General features: G+C 36.9%; 2 protein-coding genes across 2 annotated transcripts in view; one reads left to right on the top strand and one right to left on the bottom strand.

The window, feature by feature from the left end:
* The first annotated feature begins 339 nt into the window (after positions 1–339).
* On the top strand, positions 340–14082 carry LOC137401588 (stromal membrane-associated protein 1-like). The gene is made up of 10 exons (XM_068088016.1): positions 340–514; positions 713–846; positions 1972–2148; positions 7285–7359; positions 7657–7795; positions 7909–8075; positions 9904–10009; positions 10275–10382; positions 12636–12820; positions 13414–14082. Exons 1-10 carry the CDS (start codon positions 409–411, stop codon positions 13561–13563), a joined length of 1347 nt encoding a protein of 448 aa, XP_067944117.1. The 5' UTR covers positions 340–408; the 3' UTR covers positions 13564–14082.
* Positions 14083–14191: 109 nt separating this feature from the next.
* LOC137401586 (multidrug resistance-associated protein 1-like) overlaps positions 14192–24800 on the bottom strand; it is a 61019-nt gene continuing 50410 nt past the window's right edge. Inside the window, exons 24-32 of the mRNA XM_068088015.1 lie at positions 23753–23892; positions 22665–22864; positions 21339–21483; positions 20951–21087; positions 20659–20770; positions 20065–20223; positions 18839–19005; positions 15677–15871; positions 14192–14997 (exon numbers count right to left, since the gene is read on the bottom strand). Coding sequence (XP_067944116.1) covers positions 14862–14997; positions 15677–15871; positions 18839–19005; positions 20065–20223; positions 20659–20770; positions 20951–21087; positions 21339–21483; positions 22665–22864; positions 23753–23892 — 1391 coding nt within the window. The 3' untranslated portion in view covers positions 14192–14861. The remainder of the gene's footprint in view (positions 14998–15676; positions 15872–18838; positions 19006–20064; positions 20224–20658; positions 20771–20950; positions 21088–21338; positions 21484–22664; positions 22865–23752; positions 23893–24800) is intronic.

Here is a 24800-nt window from a genome sequence, read left to right as displayed (position 1 = left end):
ATCAAGCCAATTATATTATCAATTCTATTTTTAATAGAATATACTAAAATACGTTGTGTTAATTTATCAATGATATAGAGTTAAATATGGATAAATCACTGCCTCTATAAAATTCAAAGATTATTCCCTTATCGTCAGATGGCACCGACAACTCGCAATATGTTGCTCATTTACAACAGCCATCGTATTTTAGATAGTACATAGTTTTAGTTGTCTTCCCTTGCGCTTGTCAACGTTGCGATTGCATTTCTGAGATTTTGCTTTGCGATGATGGGGGCGGGTCCAATGAAGCAGTGAAATTTATTTACTGCGAGGCCAGTTCATTTCCTGTCCGTCGCTGAGGTTGGAACATACCAAAGTTAACCTTTCATAATTTTGTAAATAAAGTAATTCAATTTTTCGTTTTTCATGGCTCGTCAGCAAAATAAAGATGTGAACCAAAAGCATCAAGCTATTTTATCAAAACTTTTAAAGGATGACGACAACAAATACTGTGTAGACTGCGATGCTAAAGGTAGTAAAAAGTACCTGCATTACGGCAGTTAGTGGAATGACTGCTAGTGGCGTTTTTGTTTAAAAACTTTTAGAGCTATTTTGGCAAAATACAGTCATTATATGCGCGTTTTGTGTAGAAAAACTTTTTATTCTATATGCTCTTAGCTGTCGTTTTTGGTTCATTCTACCCATAGTAGATGTTTTATTTGATGATTAGGTCCACGTTGGGCATCTTGGAATATTGGAGTTTTTCTGTGCATACGATGTGCAGGAATTCATCGAAACTTGGGTGTACACATATCAAAAGTCAAGTCTATCAATCTAGATTCATGGACGCCAGAACAAATTGCGGTAAGTTTTTTATTTTGCTTGTCTTCAGTAAAAGATGATTAAAAGTCTTAACATTGAATTTACATACAAGTTTATCACATTTGGGTTTTATGAATCGATAAAAAAGGGTTTTGTGTACCACTATTACGCAAATATGTAATTAAATGTAGACCTATATCACGTTAATTTTTCCCACATTTTCGTATTTTTACTCTGTCATGGCAGTGGTTTCCATAGGGCTAATGGTTGTTTTTTGGTTGTATTTAATATGCCAAACTTTAAGTGTGTCAATGCTTGTAACTGAAAGTTTTCAATTGTGTACCATGATGGTTTGGAAATATAGTTGGCATGAGGTTATTCATACAAACTTAAAGTTGTATAAAAAAATACTTAGGCCTAATGGCCTAACCATTGTACGTCTTTGTGTTAGCTGTAACCTTTTCCCAATCGATGATATATTTTGAAATAGATAACTATTAAAATATATTTGTAATGGTGAATTGTTACATTTAAAAAACTTTTTATTGGTAATGTATACTATATGTTAATGAGGACATAGTTAAATATCTGCATAAAGACAAGGACTGGTTTTGTGGCAGATGGGGTGATGTTTGTTGTTAATTGCTGCTCAGTTTTATATTGCTATTTTTGTCGCTTCGGGATGTGTAATCATCTCTCTCAGCTGTGTTGCAGCTGCAACAGAACCTTGAATTTTGTTAAAATCCATTCCCGTCAACTTGTATGCTGCCTATTTGATGCCAAAGTGTAACAGTTGCCATCAAAGCATACAGGTGTTCAAGTTTAAAGAGCAAAAAAAATGTTTAAAAGATCAGGTGTAACCATTGGACACATTAAAAAAATTTTTAAGGTGATAAATTTTGATAGTTCTTATCAAAGCTGAATTCCGTAGAGCATAGCTTATCTCATTCTTTATTCTGTTAAGGATACAATGTCCTCTTTTGATTATTTTCCATGTTACATTCTGTAAGAATCTCGAATGTATTCATAAATTCAAAGTAAATCTTAGCTTCGCAGAGATGAACGCCTTATGAGAGGACATAGCATTTTAAATGAAATATTGCTGTACTGTAGGTCGTTAACCAATTAAGCAGGTTATTGTCTGTCACCAATCACCTGTGATTGTAGAGTGTGGAAGACATGGGCAACAGCAGGGCTCGAGCTGTTTATGAAGCCAACTTGCCTGACAATTACAAAAGGCCGTCTACTTCAGACTCTGCAATGGAACAGTTTATTAGAGCTAAATATGAGCATAGGAAGTACATAGCCAAGGAATGGGTTCCTTCTAAACCTCGGTCAGTGCCGGTGAGTAAAGATTTTAGTGCTTCCAAGGCTAATTTTGTCTAATTGATTGCTTTATGTTCAGTATTATTCTCTAAAAGCAAGAAAAAAGTATGCTAGCGTATATATACAAGCGGGTCCTGTAATCCTAGACAGTATCAACAACTTCCTATAGCCTTTGAAAGTAATTGAAATACATTGATTCCTGTTGAACCGAATATCATATTGACGCTCCAAGCTTGTAGCACTCAAGGAAGAAAACAGAAACAAATAGATTAAAACGTGTTTTTTTTCACTCTTTCACAGAAGTCATACTCTAGAGATAACTGAAGAAACATAATGATTGCAGTACTCGAAGTCTGATAGAGTTTGTATATTTTTATGAATAGAAAAACAAATAGTTTGAGCGTGAAGTTCTTGCTGCTGAGAAGCTTTCTAGCTTTGCCTATTGTTGATCCTTCGTTACAAAGTATTTTATCCAGCGGCTCATTAGACACTAGTGTTCTGTCAGCAACCATTTCTCATTTCTTTGGTCGATTACAAGTCCACTCAATATTTTGACGATATCTCAATAACTAATAGGCCAATCGATTTGAAGCTTCGAAATTAGACTCAAAAGTATTCCGCACAACAATTTCATAATCCTATGTAAACCGAACCGTATTCGAGTCGAGTTTACAACTCCCTGTATTATTTCGGGCCCGGGTTTTACAGTTTTAAGGGCACCTTCAGACTGTGCTGCATTCTATAGCAAAGATCAGATAACTTATTGCAAAGTTTATATCTGGTCCGAATCGTTTCTTCATAATTGTTTGTTCAAGTTGGAGACCATGCAAAATCTTTTAATAGCTTACTCCGTTGTTCATTACGAAACTTTACCGTGGAACCAATTGCACCTCCATCATCGTAACCGCATTCCATTATTCAGCTCTAGTACAGCTAGTCTGGTAAATCTTCCTGGCTGTTTTACTTTTATTGATTTTTCATTCGAAAACATCTGCATTATTTGTCCATCTTTAATTTCTTCTATTTTACCTATAAGCAAATAACATCTTTGTATTATTTTATCATCTCCTCCAGAATTTTAAAGATATTTTTTTGTATTTTGCTAGTGATCATACACCAACTACCTACCTCGACTAACTTCACGATCGATCAAGCCGTCAGTTTCCAATCACTGAGTGTTTGTGGAGAGGCAGTGTGTTGGAGATTAGGTTAATAAGTTTATGTAAATGAGTGAGTGCGTAGAAGAACTTGGATGTTTGACAGATTTTTGCTTCACTCGATGTTCCGGATTTACGATAGAGATTTTTAGCTCTAGATATTCTCTCATATCGGGAGACAGAGACATCATACAAGAAATATTAAAAAATTTAATCTGTAGTTAAAGTTTATTCTGCCAGAATAGACTGAGCTCCATAAATCATCCTTGACACTAAAACTGTTATGTCATCAATGATTGTCTAGAGGCCAACCAATATATGGTTATACAACTTTGTTGCATTGGTTTATTGCTCACTCTTGACCGACTCCGTGACTTCATTGAAACTGAGAGTAAGAGTTTCATAGCTTCTCCGCACTGTTCTACATTTTCAGATAAAAAGTGCTTAATGAATGCCATTTTATGTATCTTTGAGGTCTTTGTATCTATCCGGATGATTTTGCATAATTTTCTCATGCCAACCGGCTGGGACTGCACTTATATTTTCCACCATTCTTATTTGTTGATCAGACAGTAGTCAGATGAAGTCAAACAATGGCAAGCTTAGAAGGTATTGGTTATGTACTGCTGCTGTTGTCGCAAAATTCTTTGTTTTGCGTAGTTGATCTCGTAGATCTCTTTACCGCCTATTTGTAAGATAGTTTGCTTAGCGGATAGTTTCCTCGCTGTATTTGTGGTTTCTACTGAGATATATGATGGTAATAGGTTTTTTCGAGAACATTTTCCATTCATCTTCGATTATTTAAGTTGATACCTTAGCTGGGATCCTTGTCAGTGTTTTGTCTATTGATTTAGTTACGATCCACACGAGTGTCCTGTCTCGTGCCAGTTATGTAGAACTAGAGCAATCAGCCATATGAGCTCTGTCTTACATAAAATATGAGAGTGAGACCACTCTTCTCGACATGACTTATTTGGTTCATTGAATGAAGAATTGTCTCCCTGCACGGTTCACTCTATGGCATAGTTTTCCGTAGATTGAGCTAATAAAAACGTGACAATCCCGTACAGGCAAGCTATATTCCCTTTTGCTTCTATTTCATTAAAATACTATTACTAGTAGTTAATCCTTACTTAAGATGGTCTCTGAACTCGAAGTGATTGACATATGCTCCGTCACATAGCGATGTTTATCTTTAGTTTGCCAAAGGTATTAAAACGTATCTCCTTTCAAGGCACCTTTGGAATGCCTGGATGTATGCCAGCCCAACTCAGCCGGTTATCTGGTTGATAAGCTATCTACTTTCTTCTCGGAGGTAGAATAGTAGAGCTGTCAGCTATTAATTTATCTATTTCGTACTGTAAGACACCAATGGCTTACGCGTAAGAAACTAAGAAACGCTTGCATCACTTCGTGCTAGTTTGTCATCAACAACATTGCATCTAGTGCAGTGTATAGTGGTATGAAACACATATCGTCTCTGGCATTGATAAACACATTTGTGAATGATTACTGTTAAATTGAATACTTGACTGTATCGATATCCACACTTCTGAGATCCATTTTCTGACATTATTTCTCTATTTTATCTGTATTTTAATACGTTTTAGTAACAAGTAGGCCTACTAAAATACAAAGTATTAAAAGAATTCAAATGATTACATGTCTATCTTTTTTCACATATCTTATTAAAAGTGGCACTAGCTGTTGTCTGGACATCTCTTTTTCTGCTAAAAATTAATTTGTTTAGTTCTTAAACTTTTTTCATGTTAAGCGATAATCCTTCTTGCTGTACAAATTTTATAAACTCACATCGCATGGGTCTTTCTCATGAGCTCCTCATGTCATGCTGGTTGTGGATGTACTGGGCAGCCTTACTTTTGTTGAATATTTGCTTCACTCCTTAAAGAATAGAGAAAGCATAATATTATTATGCTTTATTAGTTATCTTGAGGTGTTGATTGATGTTCTAAAAAAAGAATCAAGGAGATTGACCCACTAGAAGCTGAGATATAGCCAGCCAAACACAGGTCTACCTAATAACGAATCAGAGGAAAACCCTTCGAAAATCCCGAGAACTGTGACGTATGAAATCGACTTATTGGTAATGTGCCGGAGTTGCGCACCCTTACCGCCGTTACGTATAATGATTGTTTTAGGCTACGAGATGTGAAACACTTCTCGCGATAGTAAAGAATTTACAGGCTAGCTCTGATTTCTCATGAAAATCAAGCAAACATTGTGTGGTAAAGGCATTTGCCCACAACCCCGCGCCATGATTTTTCAAAACAGAAGAGCAGATTTTGACTATTGTGCTTCAAATTTTAACTCGATCTCCACGGATATGCTCCGAAGATCCTCTGTTCAACGAACGGCGCGTGTATAGTCTATATGCGACATCCGCGATTTGCAGTTTGTTTAGAATAAGAAATGGGAATGTGAATTTTTGTTCATTCATCATTTTTCTACTGTGTAGGCTACCTACTGCAGCATTCAGTTGATTTTCATGATTATCGTCACTATTAACAGACTGTAAGTTCACTACAGCCATAATTTTAAAAAAGAATAACTTGACCGTGCTGCTCTTGCTGTAAGAAAAGAAAACGTTACTTTTGATTTGATTTTTCTATTTATCTATTATCTTATCTATGATTATTTTTTATGATTAATATAATAATCATAATGCATATTATACAAAGTAATAATATAACTGCCTCTAGAATAAATGATGTAACTAATATAATTTGTAGAAAATTCCAAATGATAACCGAGATTGATGATTGATTTAATTGATTTAATTGATTCCATTTATTAGCTATAGTTAAAAAAATCTGAACAGCGCTAATGATGAGTCTGAAAAGGGAAGCTAAGTGGGAGAACAACAAAACTGAGCTGAACTAGCAAGATAGCAAAATGTTGCGAAATAATAGATGCGTGTAATTATTTTATGCTAAAACTAATCTACACATCAGAGGGACTGGTTCGGAATTCTCAGAGCAATGATTGTTAGGCCCAATTTGATTGTTCTATACTTCCAGATCTAACCGATTAAAACGCCGTGATTGTTATAGGAGAGCGCATTAGTTGACTTAATTGACCTATGGCACACAAGTCGATTTCATACGTCATATATTGATGATTACCAAAACACTTATTTTTTTGGTAGACCTTTGTTTGGCTGGTTATATCTCAGCTTCTGGTTGGTCAATCTCCTTGATTCTTTTTTAGAACATCAGTCAACACCTCAAGATGAATAATAAAGCATAGTAATATTATGCTTTCGCTATTCTTTAAACAGAATCAGAAGGAGCGGTTTATTGTCAAAGGTGGAAATTGACAAAAGAATAGGTGTATCACTATTTCGCTTGCTTTTAAATACAACGGAACCTCAGTTTTCGAATATCTTGGATGTCAAACAATTCACTGTTTGAACAAGAAATTCTAAATTATTTTGTTTTCGATGCCAAAAAATCTTTTTTAAACTCAAAATATTGACGGTATTTTGTGTTAGGCATAGTGAATTATTGTATTTTTTATTTTCTATGATTATGAAACACTCTAGCTATTTTAAAATTTTATATTTCGCACACAACATTAAGGATGCCAGATTGGAGTATGAGTTAGGTACAGCAATGCGTTCCTCAATCTAGCCTTTGCTATTAACAGAGTATTCATGAGAAATTCAGTTCGCCCCGTCTATCACATGCCTTTTCAGTATACGATATATAGTGTGAAATAATATAAGAACGCCTAAAAGAGGTCATTTTTTCTAGTTTTGTAATGGGTTTGTATTATTTGTAATGGGAAAATGGTTTTAAAATTTCAAACCATTCATTTTTTTCCAGCCTTGTAACAGATTGTTGTCAGAAACTGACGACAAACCGTATCATAAAATGTGTGAAATGATATTACGTAGCAGTTTCATTGCTGTTTGCTACCCTGCCTAGATAGTCATGTATACTATTTGACCATCAAGTTGTCTCTGTATATTACACAGGCACACTACTACGATACGGAAGAGCCAAAAAAGGAGAGTCGGAAACCAGTTAAAACAGTGCTCACCATTCCTGGGGTTAGTACATATTGACGTGGATGGACGACTCCACTGGCTAGCTTCTTCTTTAGCCATTCAGTTAGTTATCTTGCACTGCTTGCTATGTCAAAAGTTTTTTTAGAAAGCTCCTTTCGATGCACCGGTAGGTGTTCTTGATGAAGTGCACTAGCTTGTTTCGTGAGCAATCTTAAGGGTCTTCTAGCTACATGGCCTCGCGTACTACCCATAGCTAGGGGTTAAAAGTTAGTTTCAACAGTAAATCAGATTGCTCATGCACTGTGAGCTTACTTCGTTTTTATTTCTGTTTGGTGGCAGGCTGCAGCTGGAACCAGTGCGGCTGCTGGAAATTCAGCTGTACCCAGGACCTCCGCTGCTGAGAAAAGATTGGCACCTCCTGTTAAAGCTGCGGAATCACCCTCTCTCATGGTTGACTTGGCCACCCCTGTAACTCAAGGTATCAGAAATGTCCAGAACTTTGGCTTATTTGCAAGCTCGCTAGGCCTGCTGGGCACTTATTCCACCTTTCTCACATCCAGGTTTATTCAATGGCAGCTTCTTCTTTTTCAGCAACTAGTGCCAAGCCACAGACCTCCACAGATTTACTCAATGACCTCTTCAGCAGTTCGGATCCAGCTCCTACCGCAGCGACCACAGGAAGTACCGATCTATTTGGAATGACCACAAATGCAACCCCAGCTCAAAGCGGTGGTGATGCCTCGGAGGATCTGTTTAAGGTAAGAATTTGCCTAAGGCTGGTTCATGTCGTATGTCGGGGTTGTCCCCTCGGTTATTATTCATCGACTATGTTCACCATATATTTATCCCATTGCCGAGGAAATGCGGAAATGTCAGGAGAAATTGGAGCTGTCAAACTTTCAAGGTATTTCAACATTCATCCGTGACAGTCTGACAGTTCCCTTTATCACAGTTGCTGCGGGACAGAGTTGGAAAAATTATGGTTTTTATGAAAAAAATGAAAAAACCAGGTTTTTTGGTTTAAACCGGTTTTTTATGGTTTTTATAATTTGACTAAGGTTTTTGCAATTCTAAGTCTAATTAACATCACTTTCTATAGCTGCATGATTGAGTATTGAACATACATATGTAGAATCATCTGTTACAAATGGTACTGCGGGAGTTGTTATGGGAAAAAAGAGAGAAAACATGGAAATTTCAGAATGAAGCTAATCAAATATGATGGATGAAATACAGAGCAGAAATTCTATCACATAAATTGAATATATTACATACAGCTCAATGTATAAGTAGGAATTTTAATTCAAGTGATTAGTAGTGTGGTAGTGAAGAGCGTAGCATAATGCAGATGCATTGCTAGTGTTTGGAGCAGTGGCAGATGACTCAACTTCTATCACCTGAATACTAGCATCACTGTCTAAATTGGTGTTGTCAGCTTGACATTTTGCTAAGTGAGCTTTATGCCTATCTGCCGGAACTTGCGTTATGACAGCACACCTATTACATTTTGCCTTAAAACCTTTGCCTTTTGCAGTTTGAGTGAAAAACTGCCCAATGGGATTCTGTTTGTGAGGCATGTTGGAAATTTGAGGCACAACTTTAACTTTTCTAAACACAAGAACTTGATAAACTGCATTCTAACAATCCAACTACTTTGGCTTGTGCCGAATAAATGAAATATTAGTTTGCAAACTTAAAGCTTTTGCCCAAAAAGATTTTATTGTTTTAATTTCTAATTATAAGCAATCCTTTTTCACTGGCCAGACTTGCGAAAGTATTCATTCATTATTAGAGACGATGATTGGATTAGTATATTTCACATGGTTTTTATATTTCATCAGTAAAGAGATCATCATATCACTTGATAAAAGCAATTGAAAATGAAATTCACTAATTCATTGTTGTGCTTGCTAGGATTTCATGTAGTTTCAACTTGAGCTCTGCCATCAATTTACTACTGTGTCCTAAATAAACTTCCACAGCTGATAATTACATATAATTGCATTTCTACAGCACATGAACCACTAGGAGCTTAAAATATTATGTTTTTCACAAAAAATAATGAAAAAACCATAAAAACCAGTTTTTTTTCGGGCTGGTTAAACCGAGTTTAAACCACTCGGTTTAAACCATCGGTTTAAACCAAGCCAACCCTGCTAGTATATATAACAGAAATACTTTTATCCGTCTTCAAGAGATGAATGATATGTTAAGGCTAACTATGGGACTCTTGTTATTCAAATCAAATTTGAAAATTTGTACTGACTTGACACTTTACATTCTATGAAATTTCGTAATATGAAACAAAAACTTTACATAAATCCTTCATGTTGAGTGGAATTTACATTATAGGAGGTTCATGTTATAGGAGCTTCTGCCTGTACCTGATTATTTTAACACTTAGTCCTAGTTTCACTGATTGACACTGTTTAGACCACTTTATCCGGTCATATCTTTTGTTCTGCTATAGCTACAGCCGGTGTTTTAAATAGGTAATAAGACAATTCCAAATTATAAATAAAAAGCATTAAGAAGAGAATTGGAGGCCGAATTGGCCAACTAATAAATGTATTTCTGCTTTGACAGGTGGGAGAAGGGAAGAGCTCTTCGGCAAAAGACTCGATCATGGCACTTTTTGGTAACTCCGCCCCTCAGCAGAACATGATGCCAGCTGGTTATAACATGGCACCAGGTAAGCCAATCATTATTCCCTGTCGCTCCTTTTTTCCTTTTGATTCTCCTTTGCGTGGTATTCGGTTGACCCAAACAACAACCTCCGGAGTTTTCTTTTCAAATGAGTAAAGGAATTTCCGAATTAAAGAATATCATGGTTTTATATTACATGCTGACTTTAATAAAGCATTCATACTTATTATTGTAAGATCTGCATGGCTTGTACATGAATAATATGGATTTATCTTTTAAAAAATCTCACGATTTGCCTGCTTGTTTTTAAGGTGCATACTCGCAAGCTGGACAGACGATGGTGCCAGGTGCACTAACTCAGGCCACTCCAAACATGATTTCAGGTTCATATCAGTATTCACACCAGCCACAGATGGGAGGTAAGACAACACGCATTAGAAGTTATCATATCTAGTTTTGAAAGCCTTGACTGCATTATTTGCACTTTGTTTTGGTATCCTGTTCTGAGAGCCAGGCCTGTATTCACTGGTTGCAAGTTGGGGCGGCTAATGTTAGGCGACTAGTTATGAACACCTAGGGGTGTGGAGGGGGGTGTAAGCCCCCCGACAGGTTTCTCTCATGTAGGGCCTCAGCCGAGCCTCTCGTGTGAAGTTTTAAAGACTTTTATCGGAAAGTATCAACATTTTTCTATTTTTTGAGATTTGTTTTGTTTTATGTGATGTGACCGACGAGACGTTTTTAAATTAAAATAGGCAAAACTTGACCGCAGTTGAAATGCTCAGAAAAAAGACATCTTTTTCTTTTGAGCGTTTTAACAAAGATCAATTTTGCCGATTTTATTTTAAGTTCATTCGGAGGTTTTTACGCTTTCGATGGGACATTGCCAAGCGGGTGTTTGGTAAAACTTGATCTTTTGCAAACCTTTATAAAAGTCGTTAACAAGAATATTTTGCTGCTGATGATGATAATAATGACGCCTAAGAACTACTAAAAGTTGATGTTTGTCTCTTTGGCTTGGAATGAAGTGATATTCTACAGCGATAAAAACCGTGTCCATGGCCGTTGGGCAAATAACTTTTCGAATAAATGATGTTGAGGTCGAGTTATCTGAAGCAATTTATCATTGCATTGGAACTGACCATACAAATCCGTTCGAGTTAACCTTGTGTTTGAGATGAAATGTTACATTTGATCCGAGGGTGAGTTATCCGAGTTGGACTGTACTTAGCCGTGAAAAATTCCCAAAAAGTTGGGGCGGCTCAGCCGGCCAGCCGCCCCAGAGAATACGGGCCTGTTGAGAGTCCTGTTTATAGGATAACCATATGTGAACTTGGATCAGCAGTGGCTCAGCGGTTTTGGTGCTGACTTATGATCAATAGGTCAAAGGTTTGAGTTACAAAAAAGGTTGGAGTCACAAAAAGACCATTGATGGTGTTAGGAAGGGCGTCCCACTACAATTGCTTCTATGTCAAATCTGGTTGGGCCATCGCCGATCAAACCAGTTACCATATCTGCGCTTCAGCATGGATGAGGAGGGTGGCTCTGCAGAATAAAATCGAATAACTCTTATAATTAAATATTTTTGCAAGAAATTAAAAATGACTTGGCAGTACTGCGATATTGGGCACAGCCGTAGTATCATCAACAAATTCTTTAGAAAAATAATAACAGTAACATATTGCCCAACATTGGTCACTATATACTTCGATCTTGTAAATTCAAATGATTTTATAATTAAATCTTATAATAATTTATAAAATCGAATAATTATTCTCATAATCAAATATTGTAATAATCTTATAAGAATCGTTAGAAAAATACCATCGTCATTTCCTTTACTTTCACTGCTGTGGACATCAATTGGAATACCAAAGTACTCATTATAAGTGTCCAAAATGTCAGAGTTATCTTTAAAATCGGCAAAAAAGAAACGATTACTTTTCAGTACTTCTACATTAATTACAGAAACCTTCGGCATTTGAACAATGCCATAGACTGGTGAAATGTACACGTTTTTCTCGTAAAATGCACACAGCTTTATGGTTCTACTATCTATCGCACGGCGTTATGGGAGTTTTGTTGGCCGATCCTAATTTTGATTAAAAAAGGCTTGTCAGGTTTTAATGGCGATTTTAGGCCAAACTAATCTGCCTAGTTATGTATTATCCGATCAGATGGGTAAATTTTAGGATAGTGTCTACACTTTTCAAAGACTTGGTAACATATTTAAATAGGTTTATATGTGTTTTGTATCGTTATTATACGTGAACGACTCCACACAAAAATGGTTAAATTTTTTGATGAGATTTCGGTACAAGGGTTTGGATACAGCCATTGATGAATAATTTTCGGGAGTTGTGTGCGCATATGCATTCATCATAAAGCTCCCAAACACGAGCTTCGCTCCTGTTTGGTCATGGAACTAGTGTTCAAACCATAGACATATTTAGACTAGTGTTCATACCACAGCTATACATGAACTCGTGAAGCAGCATCTCTCACAGTGAGTTTGAATTTCTCACTTATTACTAAATGTTTTTAAACTAGTCCAACTAGAGATCCATAAACAAGGTTTATAAGGTGAACGAGCATCTAATAATTACTAGTAACTGATATTATCTGTCCGTATGCCACTTAACTCCCTTATACAGTTTCAACGTCCACTGTTCCAGGATATTCTATGGCCAGCCAACAACCAAACATGATGATGTCATCTCAGATGCCAACTTATCAGCAACCAGGTAGAATGGGCATGATGCAGCAGCCTATGATGGGGCAGTCGCAGCCTATGGCTAGTAGGATGCAGCCCGGAGCTGTATCTAACCCCCAATTGCAGCAGCAACTGTATGCGCAGCAGGTAAGAAACCTAATGTAGTTTATGAGGTTATAGCTTAATTACCATAATGCATTTAGCACGACGCCTCTGAATTAACTTTGAAGTTGTTTTCTCCTACAAATGTATTTGGTTGTGGGTGGGCAACTCATATTATACTCGTTTTAGGAAAGCTTTTATAAATATGTATATTACCAATATGATATGGCATCAAAGCTTTTCTACAAGGAATATAATATATGTTTATGTGTGAGAGAAGGAATGAGAGAGCCCACTTTAGAAGCTCGTATTCTGCAGTGGTTGCCATTTTCCGATGTATATCTGTGAATGGCATATAAAACTAGTGGTTGTTCTGTGGATTGCAATGACCGTTCATATCCTATTCTCAAGATTACTAACAGTTGTGTTACACGCTCGATATTAAGTAACTTGCATTCGTTATTTTGCTGAGCACATGCTTTATGCAGTTTTCCAGATGCAAACTAGTTGGTTCACTGAGCAATATAATATATGTAGTTGCCAAAAGTATGTGGGCTATCATCTTTTCAATTATATCGTCCTGAAACATGTAGTTTATATGTATGACTGTGTTAAAGGAGTTTTGGTGTTGGTTTCAGATGCAAGCTCAGATGGCAAACATGAGTTTGAATAAACAACATATGAACGGAATGGCAAAACAAGGTACAGCTGTAAACGGTAACAGTATGTGGGGAAACACAGCGGTGCAGAGTAATGGACAGACATTGAATGGAGCCCTCTGGAACTGATAACCTTTTTTGTGCTCTTCATTATAATATATATTTCTGGTTGTATAAGAACATGCAAGACCTCTGATCACATCCTTGGTGTATATGTTGTGCGCAATATGAACTGCCTTTTATTTTCCGACTCACCTGTGTGTGGACCCACGATGTATCTGGAATACATAGCTCAGATCTCGGAGTCGTCACCTTATAAACTGAATAGTCGGTGACTAGAATGGGTAAAATTTTTGAGAGTTGTCCAACACTCTTTTAGTTACTGTAATTTCTTTTAATTTTCAAACAGACCGATTCTTTATTTTCAATTTCCAATGGTATAAGAGGATAAAATAGGAGTATATTTGTGAAACTCATATTTTTATAATGCTCACAAGTTAGTTGATGATTTGTTTGCAGCTGCATGGTCATTGTTTGTAAGGATAACAAAATATTTATTTAATCAAAGTGCATACTATAACTTACTGTTGTAAATTTCATAGCTACTACGCCTCATGCTTAGATAAACCATAAGTTTGTATGACTTTATAGCATGACTTTTGTGACTGTAAAGTCCGAAGCAAGTGTTCATACTAATAGCTATAGGAAGCAAATGTCTCAACATGTTTGTGAACCATCACTTGAATAAAAAAAGATATTTGACACAATTAAAATACATTTATTCATTAACTAATTGGATATGTTAAATGCACACACAGTGGATTTATGAAAGTTGTGATGATCTAGCACATTAATATTATACTGGCTGAGCAAATGGTTCACTAGACTATCGAGTGGAAATTATGACAGTACCTTACAGGTATGTGATACCAACATGACCTCTCTATGTAACATTTGTTTACTTTCTTTGATGCTTGGCTTCAGTAATCCGATAGATTACACATTACACCGAAATAAATCACTATTACATACAGAAATAAGATAAATATTACATATTACAAAATTACTACTAGACATCAACAAGATTTCTCATGGGCGCATGATTAAGATCTGGGTCAAGGACAATGAGTAATGGGATCACACAAGCAGACTTCGAGTTGCCTTATCCTTCATTGATATGAATTGGTGATCCAATCCAGTGGTGACAATGGGCGTAGCAGCATATGATACAGAACCCAGGGTAGAAAGAGTGAAATGCAAATTAAAAACAAAGGTTAAAGGTCAAATACAAATACCTAAGATACAAGGTCAATCAGATACTAGAGAACACAGTAGTTAGAGAAGGGATAGTAAGGCTGAACTAGCTACTATTCGTGCCGAACATGTCAAAAAAACGCATGCCATGAATGGATCTCAGGTTTATTATATTAGTCGGAGGCTTCTGGTGTCGCCTTAATAATTCCAGCATCCTTCGCCATTCGGTAAAATATTCCATCTTCCTGAGTCAGAAGGTTATCAGGGGTGTCAAACTCCGCAACCTTCCCCTTGTCAAGCACCAATATTCTAGAAAAAAATTGTGGAAACAAATAAGTCATTGGTAAAAGTGAACAATTTGTAAAACGCAGCTGCCTGATAATGAGCAGAGCAATTAACAAAGCCATACATAGATTAAAGCCATATTTTGATATATGTAATAAATGCGCACCTCCAAAGCAAAATGGTTTAAAATTTAGCATTTCGTAATTTGATTGTCCTATGCAAGCAACCTAGAAGGCCACTAATTTACTAGTGAATGAAAATGAAATCTTATTTAAGCGTAGTGGCATTTGATCTGATAAACAAGTGGAAACAATTTTGCGTCTGTTTTTGAGATAATTTATCCGTTTTAGCCGGAGGTGTTAACAAGAGTTGAGGGGGAGTTGAGTACGTCGTCGAAATGAAGGGATTCCAAACAACGGCGTTTCCGTGATGGCTGCAATTAACTGTCCGTTCATGAATCTAAACTCACAATGATTCTTAAGCTCTACAACCGCAGTCTCTATCCTGCAAACATGATTCAATTTTTCACTCCATAGAGCCACTGGTATCACAAACAAAATATATGGCTCAACTTCACAGCAAAGAATGTCCAACTTTTCCGTGATTCTTTTGAAGGACTAGATAGAAACTGAAATAACGCCAAAACCATCAACTGCAAAATAGTATTATCAGTAGAAGCTTGCGAGTGCCAAGCTATGCCCACCTGTCACTGTCCATTATCGTGTTCAGCCTGTGAGCAATGGTTAGTATTGTGCAGTCAGCAAAAGCAGTTCGAATCGTCTTCTGTATAAGATCATCGGTCTCCAAGTCGACGGCAGCAGTAGCCTCATCAAGAACTAGGATTTTGGTCTTCCTTAATAAAGATCTGGCTAGACAGATCAACTGCCTCTGCCCCACACTACAAAGAAAATCTGAACTGCTTTATCACATGAGTGGGCATATGGAAATGATAGCAGTAAATTTTCTTAATGATAGTGTGGCAAACGAATAGATTCGTAGTGTGTAAAATGTTGGGAGTACAGTAATGATAAATTTGTGTGCCGAAAAGGGTGTGTAACGCGCAGCCAGAGCAACACAGTGGTAAACTGTGTAATGCCTACAAGTAGAATATATATACTCGGGTAAGACTTTTCAAAAGTGCTAGAGTGAAAAATATTCCTCCTCAACTTGGCTACTCAACGAGTGATCATCAAAACCCGGGTACAACCATGCACCGAGTGATCGTCAATATGCCAGAATTAACGGTAGACGCAAGACATAGTAATTACACTAGCGTTGACAAAAAATTTGATGAGGAATGTAGTAAAAATATATTCAGCATTAACTATACATTACATACTATTAATTATAACTCTATTTTACAACAAGCAGTTGGTTATCAGAGGCTACAGACATTAAATCTTGGCGATAATCTCAGAAGAAAATTTTTAATGATGCTTCACATAGAGGCATCATCGCTAATGAGTGATCTGCGACACAAAGAATTCTCTTTTCGCAATTTTCTTTCCATTGCGTGGCATACCTAATTAAAATGTGACTGTGAACGGAATGTCGGAACGCAATGTGACTGTGTGAATGTGAGACTGTGACTGTCTCAAAAAGCACAGAATCCAACAGCACCTGAATATGTGATACATGTGTGTCAGATGGGCCTACAAATGTCAAGACTTCTTGCAAGAGCCATCACAGTGTTTTGTTATATCTTGTGGGGTCAACAATGAACCAAATCAAGCAAGGGAACCAAACTATCAGAGTCATCCCAAAAGAGTGATGGTGAAACGTTCCCTTACTTTTATGAAGGTACTAGAATGCAAAACTATACACTGACTTATCGTCTCATAAAAAACACTTATACAAGCTGTTTGGTGTTTATTTATCAGTTTTATGTCTCACAAATTCACTTTTATCATTTCGTTTTGATCTCGGCATCACCGGTACATGGTCATAAGCACAGGTGGTCACAACTCTCACATTTTGTAGCTAGTCTACTCTGTACTAAGAGAGGAAGCTGTGCAGATGTTCCTAGCATTACGACGCTTTTGTAACAATGGTCAATAAATGACTTTATTAAGTGAAACGTTTTTTTAGGCTGAGAATATTACGAGGGTTTATTAATGAGCAATTTCTTTTCAGGGTTTCCCACCCCATGGGCGTCAATTCTAAAAAATTATAAAAAATTTTCGTTCCCCATTTTGGTCATAGTTAAAAAATAGTTGGTTTGACCTTTATGAACCCAAAAAAACTGAGGAGCAGAACATTCTCAAAATGATACGAATATCAACTAATGAATGTTTGCTTTCTTATGGTCGGGGCCGATGTGGATTTAGTGACAAAGGTGCCTGAGAGAATCAATCATAAGAATCACCACAACTCTACTCTGAAGTCAACAAAGTCTAAACCTGACCCACACCATTTATAAAATGATTTACAACCTGATCTGAAAAAATGTTTCGATGAACGATTGGAATGCTCTTCAGGAGCAGCGCACAACGTACCAGCATCTTAACACACCACTGTTATGACGTGTCGAAACCCATTTTTTAAACACCTTAACACTTGTGTTATGGTTTTGTCTCAAAACTTTTAAAGTAAGACGATTGAAATTAGTAATAGTTCTAACATTCTAGTGTTTTACTTTAAAGGTTGACTTGCAAACAAAATTCACATTACAGTTATTTGATATCAAAAGATTCACCATGTCTTACTCTGTTGTGTTGTAGATGCAAAATATGTGGGAATCTGATTACAAGCTCTTAAAAGCTAAAAACGAACAGTTAATCGCAGCCACACGAGGCTACCGTAGTTTGGATTCTCTTTCTAAAACGGCTCAAATAGGACATAGTTGTTACAAGATAGTTTCTGTTTACACTTTCATGCAACCTCAATCGTCGAAATATTTTCACAAATATACTTCACGCATTCAATAAAACCATGTCTATTGTTCTTACGCGCCTAATTTATCGTCATTGTAATGCTGTCATGTTTAGCACTGATGTCTTATAACTTACCGTAAAAATTCATTAAATTGCTTAACCCTAGCTCGAAGGAGTACATAGCATTGTCTGATAATCATGACGAGCCTGTTGGCACCGGTGATAATCGAAAAATGTTGCAGAAATTATTTGCAAAGTATTGGGTCACATGATCAGATTACAACTTGACGATTAGATCAAGCCGAAACCAAACTGTGAAGTAGCGAGCATCTATATTTGATACGGGGTCTTCGGTAAAACCGAAGTGTTTGTTATAAACTAGTGCTACGGTAAGTTTTATATTGAGCTTTTTATTGTCCTTTCAATCCACGTGCGAACATAACGTGACAAGACAATAACCAAATGTAATGACTACGTCAGAGAAATAAACAGATTCCAATCTACGGCGAATTTTCTTTTTGAGCTTTTAAGAGCTTTTAATCACATTTCCACATACTTGGCGCCTACAACACAACAGAGTAAGACATGGTGAATCTTTTGATACCAAATAGCTGTAATGTGAATTTTGTTGCAAGTCAACCTCTAAGTAATAATTTGTTTAACTCAGTCTGCTTCCTCGCCGTACATGTATATGAAAAAAAAACATTTATGCCAGCGACATTAATGTCACTCCGCCCGTGTGAGAGTGTAGAATACAGGCAGCATGAATGTCACTTCGCTGACTAAAGGGTAAAACTATAATCTTGTTATTTCATGTTTTATAGCAGCAATAAAATGGCATAACAATTTTTTTGAAGATTGTAAAAAATCAGTTAATATGAATCTCCCTTAGAGAGATAGCTTTTTAAACAGATGACAAATGCATAACAAGCTCATTAGCCATATCAGTGTAGATATCTAGCTAGCCTGAAATCCTAGGTTCTGTTACGGACCTCAAATTTTGGCCTCCCTCTCCACATTCATAGCCAAGTTTCTCGGGTTGCTTCTCCACGTACTCCTTCAAATAGGACTGTTCAAGCACCTCCCAGATTCTGTCATCAGAATAATTAGAAAAGGGGTCTAGGTTGTCCCTTACTGAGCCCGAGAAGAGTACTGGGTCCTGAAAATAAAATCAACTAGTTATGCCAACACGTGAAACAGTTTTACTAGCAAAATAGGAGTAAAAATTAAGCAAGATTTGAGTGTGATTATCAGAAAATGTTGGTTATGTTTTTAGAGAAAAGACTGATGAAAAATTATTTTAAGATGCAGCCAGTAGTACATTCTCAAGCAGCTATTCTAAGGGTAGTAATTGTAAGGCTTATTGCTGACAAAGACATCAAATGCCTTAAAGATCAAAACATGGCTCCATCATCATTTTACTTGGAATGACAAAGCTAGTAAACAGTCTATAGCTTGTTATCTGCTACAGTGATCCTCAGTGTTGCTACAGCTACAACTAATACAAGTTTTAAATATGTAATAAGACAACTCCGAATTGCAAATAAATAGTAGTGAGAAGAGGACAGTCTATCTGTTTGAGGACGAATTGGCCAACTAATAAATGCATTCATGATCTGACAGGTGAAAGAAGGGAGGAGCTCTTCAGCAAAAGACTAGATCATGGTACTTTTGGTAATAATTGTAATAATTATATTGAAAATAATATGAATAACTATTAGAATCATAGCAGAGTATGAGTGATGTATTTCTGCTCAAGTGAAGTGATCACATAATACATTTCATGTGTAGCCTCAAGCAACAGAGGTAAGAAACAATATTTTGTTGAGTGATGTTAAGTACATACTCTTGTATACAACAGTCACTAGTAAACTACTCACGGGTAAACTAGTCGCTGGTGAACTAGTCGCGGGTAAACTAGTCGCTGGTGAACTAGTCGCGGGTAAACTAGTCGCGGGTAAACTAGTCGCGGGTAAACTAGTCGCGGGTGAACTAGTCGCGGGTGAACTAGTCGCGGGTGAACTAGTCGCGGGTGAACTAGTCGCGGGTGAACTAGTCGCGGGTGAACTAGTCGCGGATGAACTAGTCGCGGGTGAACTAGTCACGGCTGAACTAGTCACGGCTGAACTAGTCACGGCTGAACTAGTGTGCAATACCGATCATCAACATTTTATCAATCAACGGGCGGAGGTACATGAGGGGACAAATGGGTGCTGACCTGTGGAAGGATAGTGATTTTATTCCTGAGTTGATGAAGGCCAATGGCGTGTATGTTGACATTATCAATATGAATAGATCCTGAGGAGGCCTCTATCAGTCGGAACAGAGCTAATGTCATTGACGACTTTCCTGCTCCAGTTCGTCCCACAATCCCAACCTATATCACAAAAAATGTGCATCCAGAACACTGCAACTGATGACCTAGATATTACCAAATACTAATGAATGATTCAATATTTATAAAGGTCAAACACAAGTAAAGAGAACTATTGTTAGCGTACAGATGAATACTGTGCCACCATGTGTGTTAATTGAAAGTAATTGAAGTCAGTTGCATTCGAAAAAATATGTAACTTTAATTGTTACAATGATATTTTAAAAAAGTCCCAATTTATTGAAGTAAAATTCCAAAATTATTTTGTTCAAGGCATATATTTCAAACATAAAAAAATCAATTTGAATGCAGAAGGTAGTTGCACCCGCAAAAACAAAATATTTTATTCCCACAAAACTTAACAAAAGTTTCGAGTTAAAACCAACAGCTAAAAAAGTGGAGTTTTCATAGAGGTATGCTGTCCAATAAGGAGCTCACCTTCTCCTGAGCCCTTATAGAAACATCAATCTCCTTGAGAACAAGGTCTAGCTCAGGTCTGTATCGTGTCGCATAACGTTTGAACTCCACAGCACCTTTTGCTGGCCAGTCCCTGCAACGTTCAACCAATCAATTTTGGACTCGTAACACTAACAACCACCAATTAAAAGCCAGTATACACAAAAAGCAAATCCCAGCAAATACTGTACTTGATGTACAATGACCTCAAGAAATCAGTCACTAAATGCAACGAGACGGTCCATAATCTCGTCTCAATGTGTTACTTTGTTACCTCGGAGGTGCGTTATGATCATTTCTCCAGGCAGCCTCCAGCGTGATCTCGCTGTACTCTTTGATTCTCTCCACGGATACTATGTTAGACTCGAGGTCACTGATGTTGCGGATCAAAAAGTTGAGACTTTGAGTTGACTAAAAATATCAAGAGTACAACTGATAACAGCTTTTTAGGGAAAGTTTCTAACTAATCTACCCAATGTATGAAGCTGCCAATACAATAAAATATTGTTGACCGCCATGGCAAACGGTACAGCTAACAAACAGCACCAGATCGACAGAACAATTATGAGCAGGCGCAGCTGAAAGCATAGAGCTACCACGCAAGACATAAGATAAGCATAAGTAGAGCCCCTATTATAATTAGAAAAAGAGTTGTAACCTACAGCGAGGGCATACGAGATGGCGAGCCCAACAAGACTGCTGTTCAAATGATCACTCAGGTATGAAACCTCGGTGGATATGACGCAGAAGATAGCTGTAAGGAATACAATGAACGCTGCCATAATCTCCAGACGTATAGCCAGCCATCTGCAAAACAAACAATACATCGCCTTTTATATCAACTGACACTTTGCTACCAGGGCATTTTGAAAGTAGTGGCAAGAAGCTCATGTTAGCAGTCGATGTATATCGATATATCTCAACCAGGTGGGCAGGGGTTGGTTAGATGGAAGGTTGTAATTGGTTTATAACCACTTGATAACATAGAAACGATTGAAAAATGTGCGTATAGTGTATAAACCAAGTATGGAAAAGCACAGTTAACCAATGACTGAAGATTAGAAAGATGATAGCACTAGATCAACCTCACTTCATACATTCATGTTACCAATATGCTACATTATGATATACTCAACACTTTATGAGTTGGTACTCACTTCATACATTCATGTTACCAATATGCTACATTATGATATACTCAACACTTTATGAGTTGGTACTCACTTCATACATTCATGTTACCAATATGCTACATTATGATATACTCAACACTTTATGAGTTGGTACTCACTCTCCTCAAGTTCACAGGATTCTAAGCTGAAAACAACTCTATGTTTCAGTTATACATGATTTCTATTGTGATGGTCATCTACCTGATATGTATTAAAATGATGATTCTATGTCAGCCGCTTTGAACTAGAAAATCGCACTAACTTACGGTGGAGATTTAAAGTTTTATAAAATGGATTCATTAAATCTCAAGTAGCAATCGGAGGAAAAAATTCAGACCTACGCTATATTTAAATACCGACGCACAGGCTAAATGTATATCATTATCAACACAAAAGTTATTTGAATGTTGTATTGGGATACAAACTAGAAATCCCAGAACACAGGCTATATCAGAAAACGGCTATATCAATACACAACCTATATCACTATCAATATGCAGCCATAAAAATATCAAAACACAGGCTATAACACTATCAACATACAGACTATATCATTGTCAACATATAGACTATATCAATGTCATAACACAGGCTACTTAAATATCGGAACACAGGCTATTTAAATATAAAAATATAGGTTATATCAACAACAAATAAGCAACTAAAGACTCATAACTCATTGCATAAGCCTTACATTCCTTTACTCCGATGAGAGTCAATGAAATGATATTGAGGACTTAAGTGCTGACCAGCTTTTTATGACATGTTCCTTAAAAATTCCTTACAACTTATAACAAGTACCCATACGGGACGCACCTGTTGGCAGCCCATCCAGCAAAGAAATAGACGATGTTTTGTTCTACCATCGTTTCAGACTGTTGCATAAACCTCTTCTCGTCATCATACGCTCTGATAGTCTGTGCTCCTGTGATAGTCTCGCTGAACTGTGTGTATATGGGAGAGCGGGTCACCGACTCCAACCTCTTCAGCTGTCTCGTAGTTGGAATGAAGAACCGCTAAGAAATGACAACGAGTCCAAGTAGAATTAACCTTTCTATTGACGAGTGATATCAGGAGCCTAGTGAAGTTCATTTCGGCCAATCAGAGCATCACTAGATCACTGATGAAAACAACAACCAATCAATGGATCAGAAAAAATAAACTGCTTCTTGAGTCTCACAAAAAATGAAAAAATATTGTCACATAACTGTTTACTCTAACTTTTGTTAATAAAACGTGTTGTCATCCTGTTAGAGGATGGATGAAGGGTGATTGTCACTTTATTTATAGAATTATCAGAAAATGCTTCGACCCATTAGAGAATCGACACTGATGCACTGTTGTACTTGAACATAAACCAGCTACAGTGCTGTACCAAGTTTATCTATTCTTAACGATGAGCTTAAAACAAAACTGTAGTAAATTTTATCAGAAAGTTTGGGTATTTTTCTATCATTTGCGATTGTTCTTTAAGTTTAAGGTGATCTGACTGACCATCTTAAACTTACACTGATCATAATGGCACATTCGCTTAAATCTTAGCATTTCATCTGCAATCAAGTATTGCCCATTTCAATCTACAAACATTCTGACAGTCAGATCAACTCAAACATCAAAAACAATCGCAAATGATAGGAAAATACCGATAGTTTCAGATAAAATCTACTAGAACTTGTGTAAGTTTATCTTTAATTCATCAACTAGTGGTAGTTGGGGTTACTAGTTGTTCCGTATATTGATTATTCCCGAAGCAGCAACAATATCAGGTAAAACTGATCGATATCGTGGAACTTCGGGTATAACGAGGGAACACTAGCAATAATTCCTCCGGTAACAATAGGGTGTCAAGTATTTTCCCATGTATTTGAATGAGAGGTTTCACCTTGTTAAAAGAGAGGACAAACCTGAATGAAGTAGTAAAGGATTCCGATAGGAATGACAACAATAAGGAATATGGGAGTGCTGTAGCAAATCACTATAACCGTTCCAATTACTGCCATGGAGTTGCTGAAGAGAGACAGAATTGTGAACCCGAGGACATTGTCTACAAAATATGGCTAAAGATGCTGGCTATTCCCAATTTAGTTAACTCATTGTTAACTCAAAGGATATCATTGCCATGGCAACATTTCAGTATGTAAATTCTAAAAATGAACAAGACGAAGAAGTATACGGTTCTATTAGACTATCGCTACCTCTACCTATTAGACTATCACTACCTCTACCTATTAGACTATCGCTACCTCTACCTATTAGACTATCGCTACTTCTACCTATTAGACTATCGCTACCTCTACCTATTAGACTATCACTACCTCTACCTATTAGACTATCACTACCTCTACCTATTAGACTATCGCTACCTCTACCTATTAGACTATCGCTACCTCTACCTATTAGACTATCGCTACCTCTACCTATTAGACTATCACTACCTCTACCTATTAGACTATCGCTACCTCTACCTACTAGACTATCACTACCTCTACCTATTAGACTATCACTACCTCTACCTATTAGACTATCGTTACCTCTACCTATTAGACTATCGTTACCTCTACCTATTAGACTATCGCTACCTCTACCTATTAGAATAATTAGACAATCACTACCTCTACCTATTAGAATATCTCCTATCACCACGGTTATACCTACACTTGCCTGTTCCTAACTTGAACGTGCCAATATAAACGTATCTTTCTAGAGTATTACTCTTTTGGTTTAGTTCCTTACATAGAACACATAATATAATAGATAATATATTTGTTTCAATCCATGTGCAATTACGTTCAAGTGTTTTTCATTCGCACATTTGGAAACCGGTCAATAACAGCGTATTCTTATGAAAGTATTCGCTATAACAGTAGTTCTGAAACACGCTGTAAATCATAGAACAACTTCGTAAATCATAGAACAACTTCGGTTCACATACATGCTAATCAGACCCCTAGT

The sequence above is a fragment of the Watersipora subatra genome, chromosome 8, assembly GCF_963576615.1.
Source record: "Watersipora subatra chromosome 8, tzWatSuba1.1, whole genome shotgun sequence".
Classification (NCBI taxonomy): Eukaryota; Metazoa; Bryozoa; class Gymnolaemata; order Cheilostomatida; family Watersiporidae; genus Watersipora; species Watersipora subatra.
Note: the sequence above shows the minus strand (reverse complement) of the source record. Positions and strands in the feature narration are given on the sequence as shown.

Coding starts and splice junctions, on each gene's coding strand:
- LOC137401588 (XM_068088016.1), top strand. CDS start 409: ATGGCTCGTCAGCAAAATAAAGATGTGAACCAAAAGCATCAAGCTATT. Junction 515..712: donor TGTAGACTGCGATGCTAAAG/GTAGTAAAAAGT, acceptor TTTGATGATTAG/GTCCACGTTGGGCATCTTGG. Junction 12,821..13,413: donor AGCAACTGTATGCGCAGCAG/GTAAGAAACCTA, acceptor TGTTGGTTTCAG/ATGCAAGCTCAGATGGCAAA.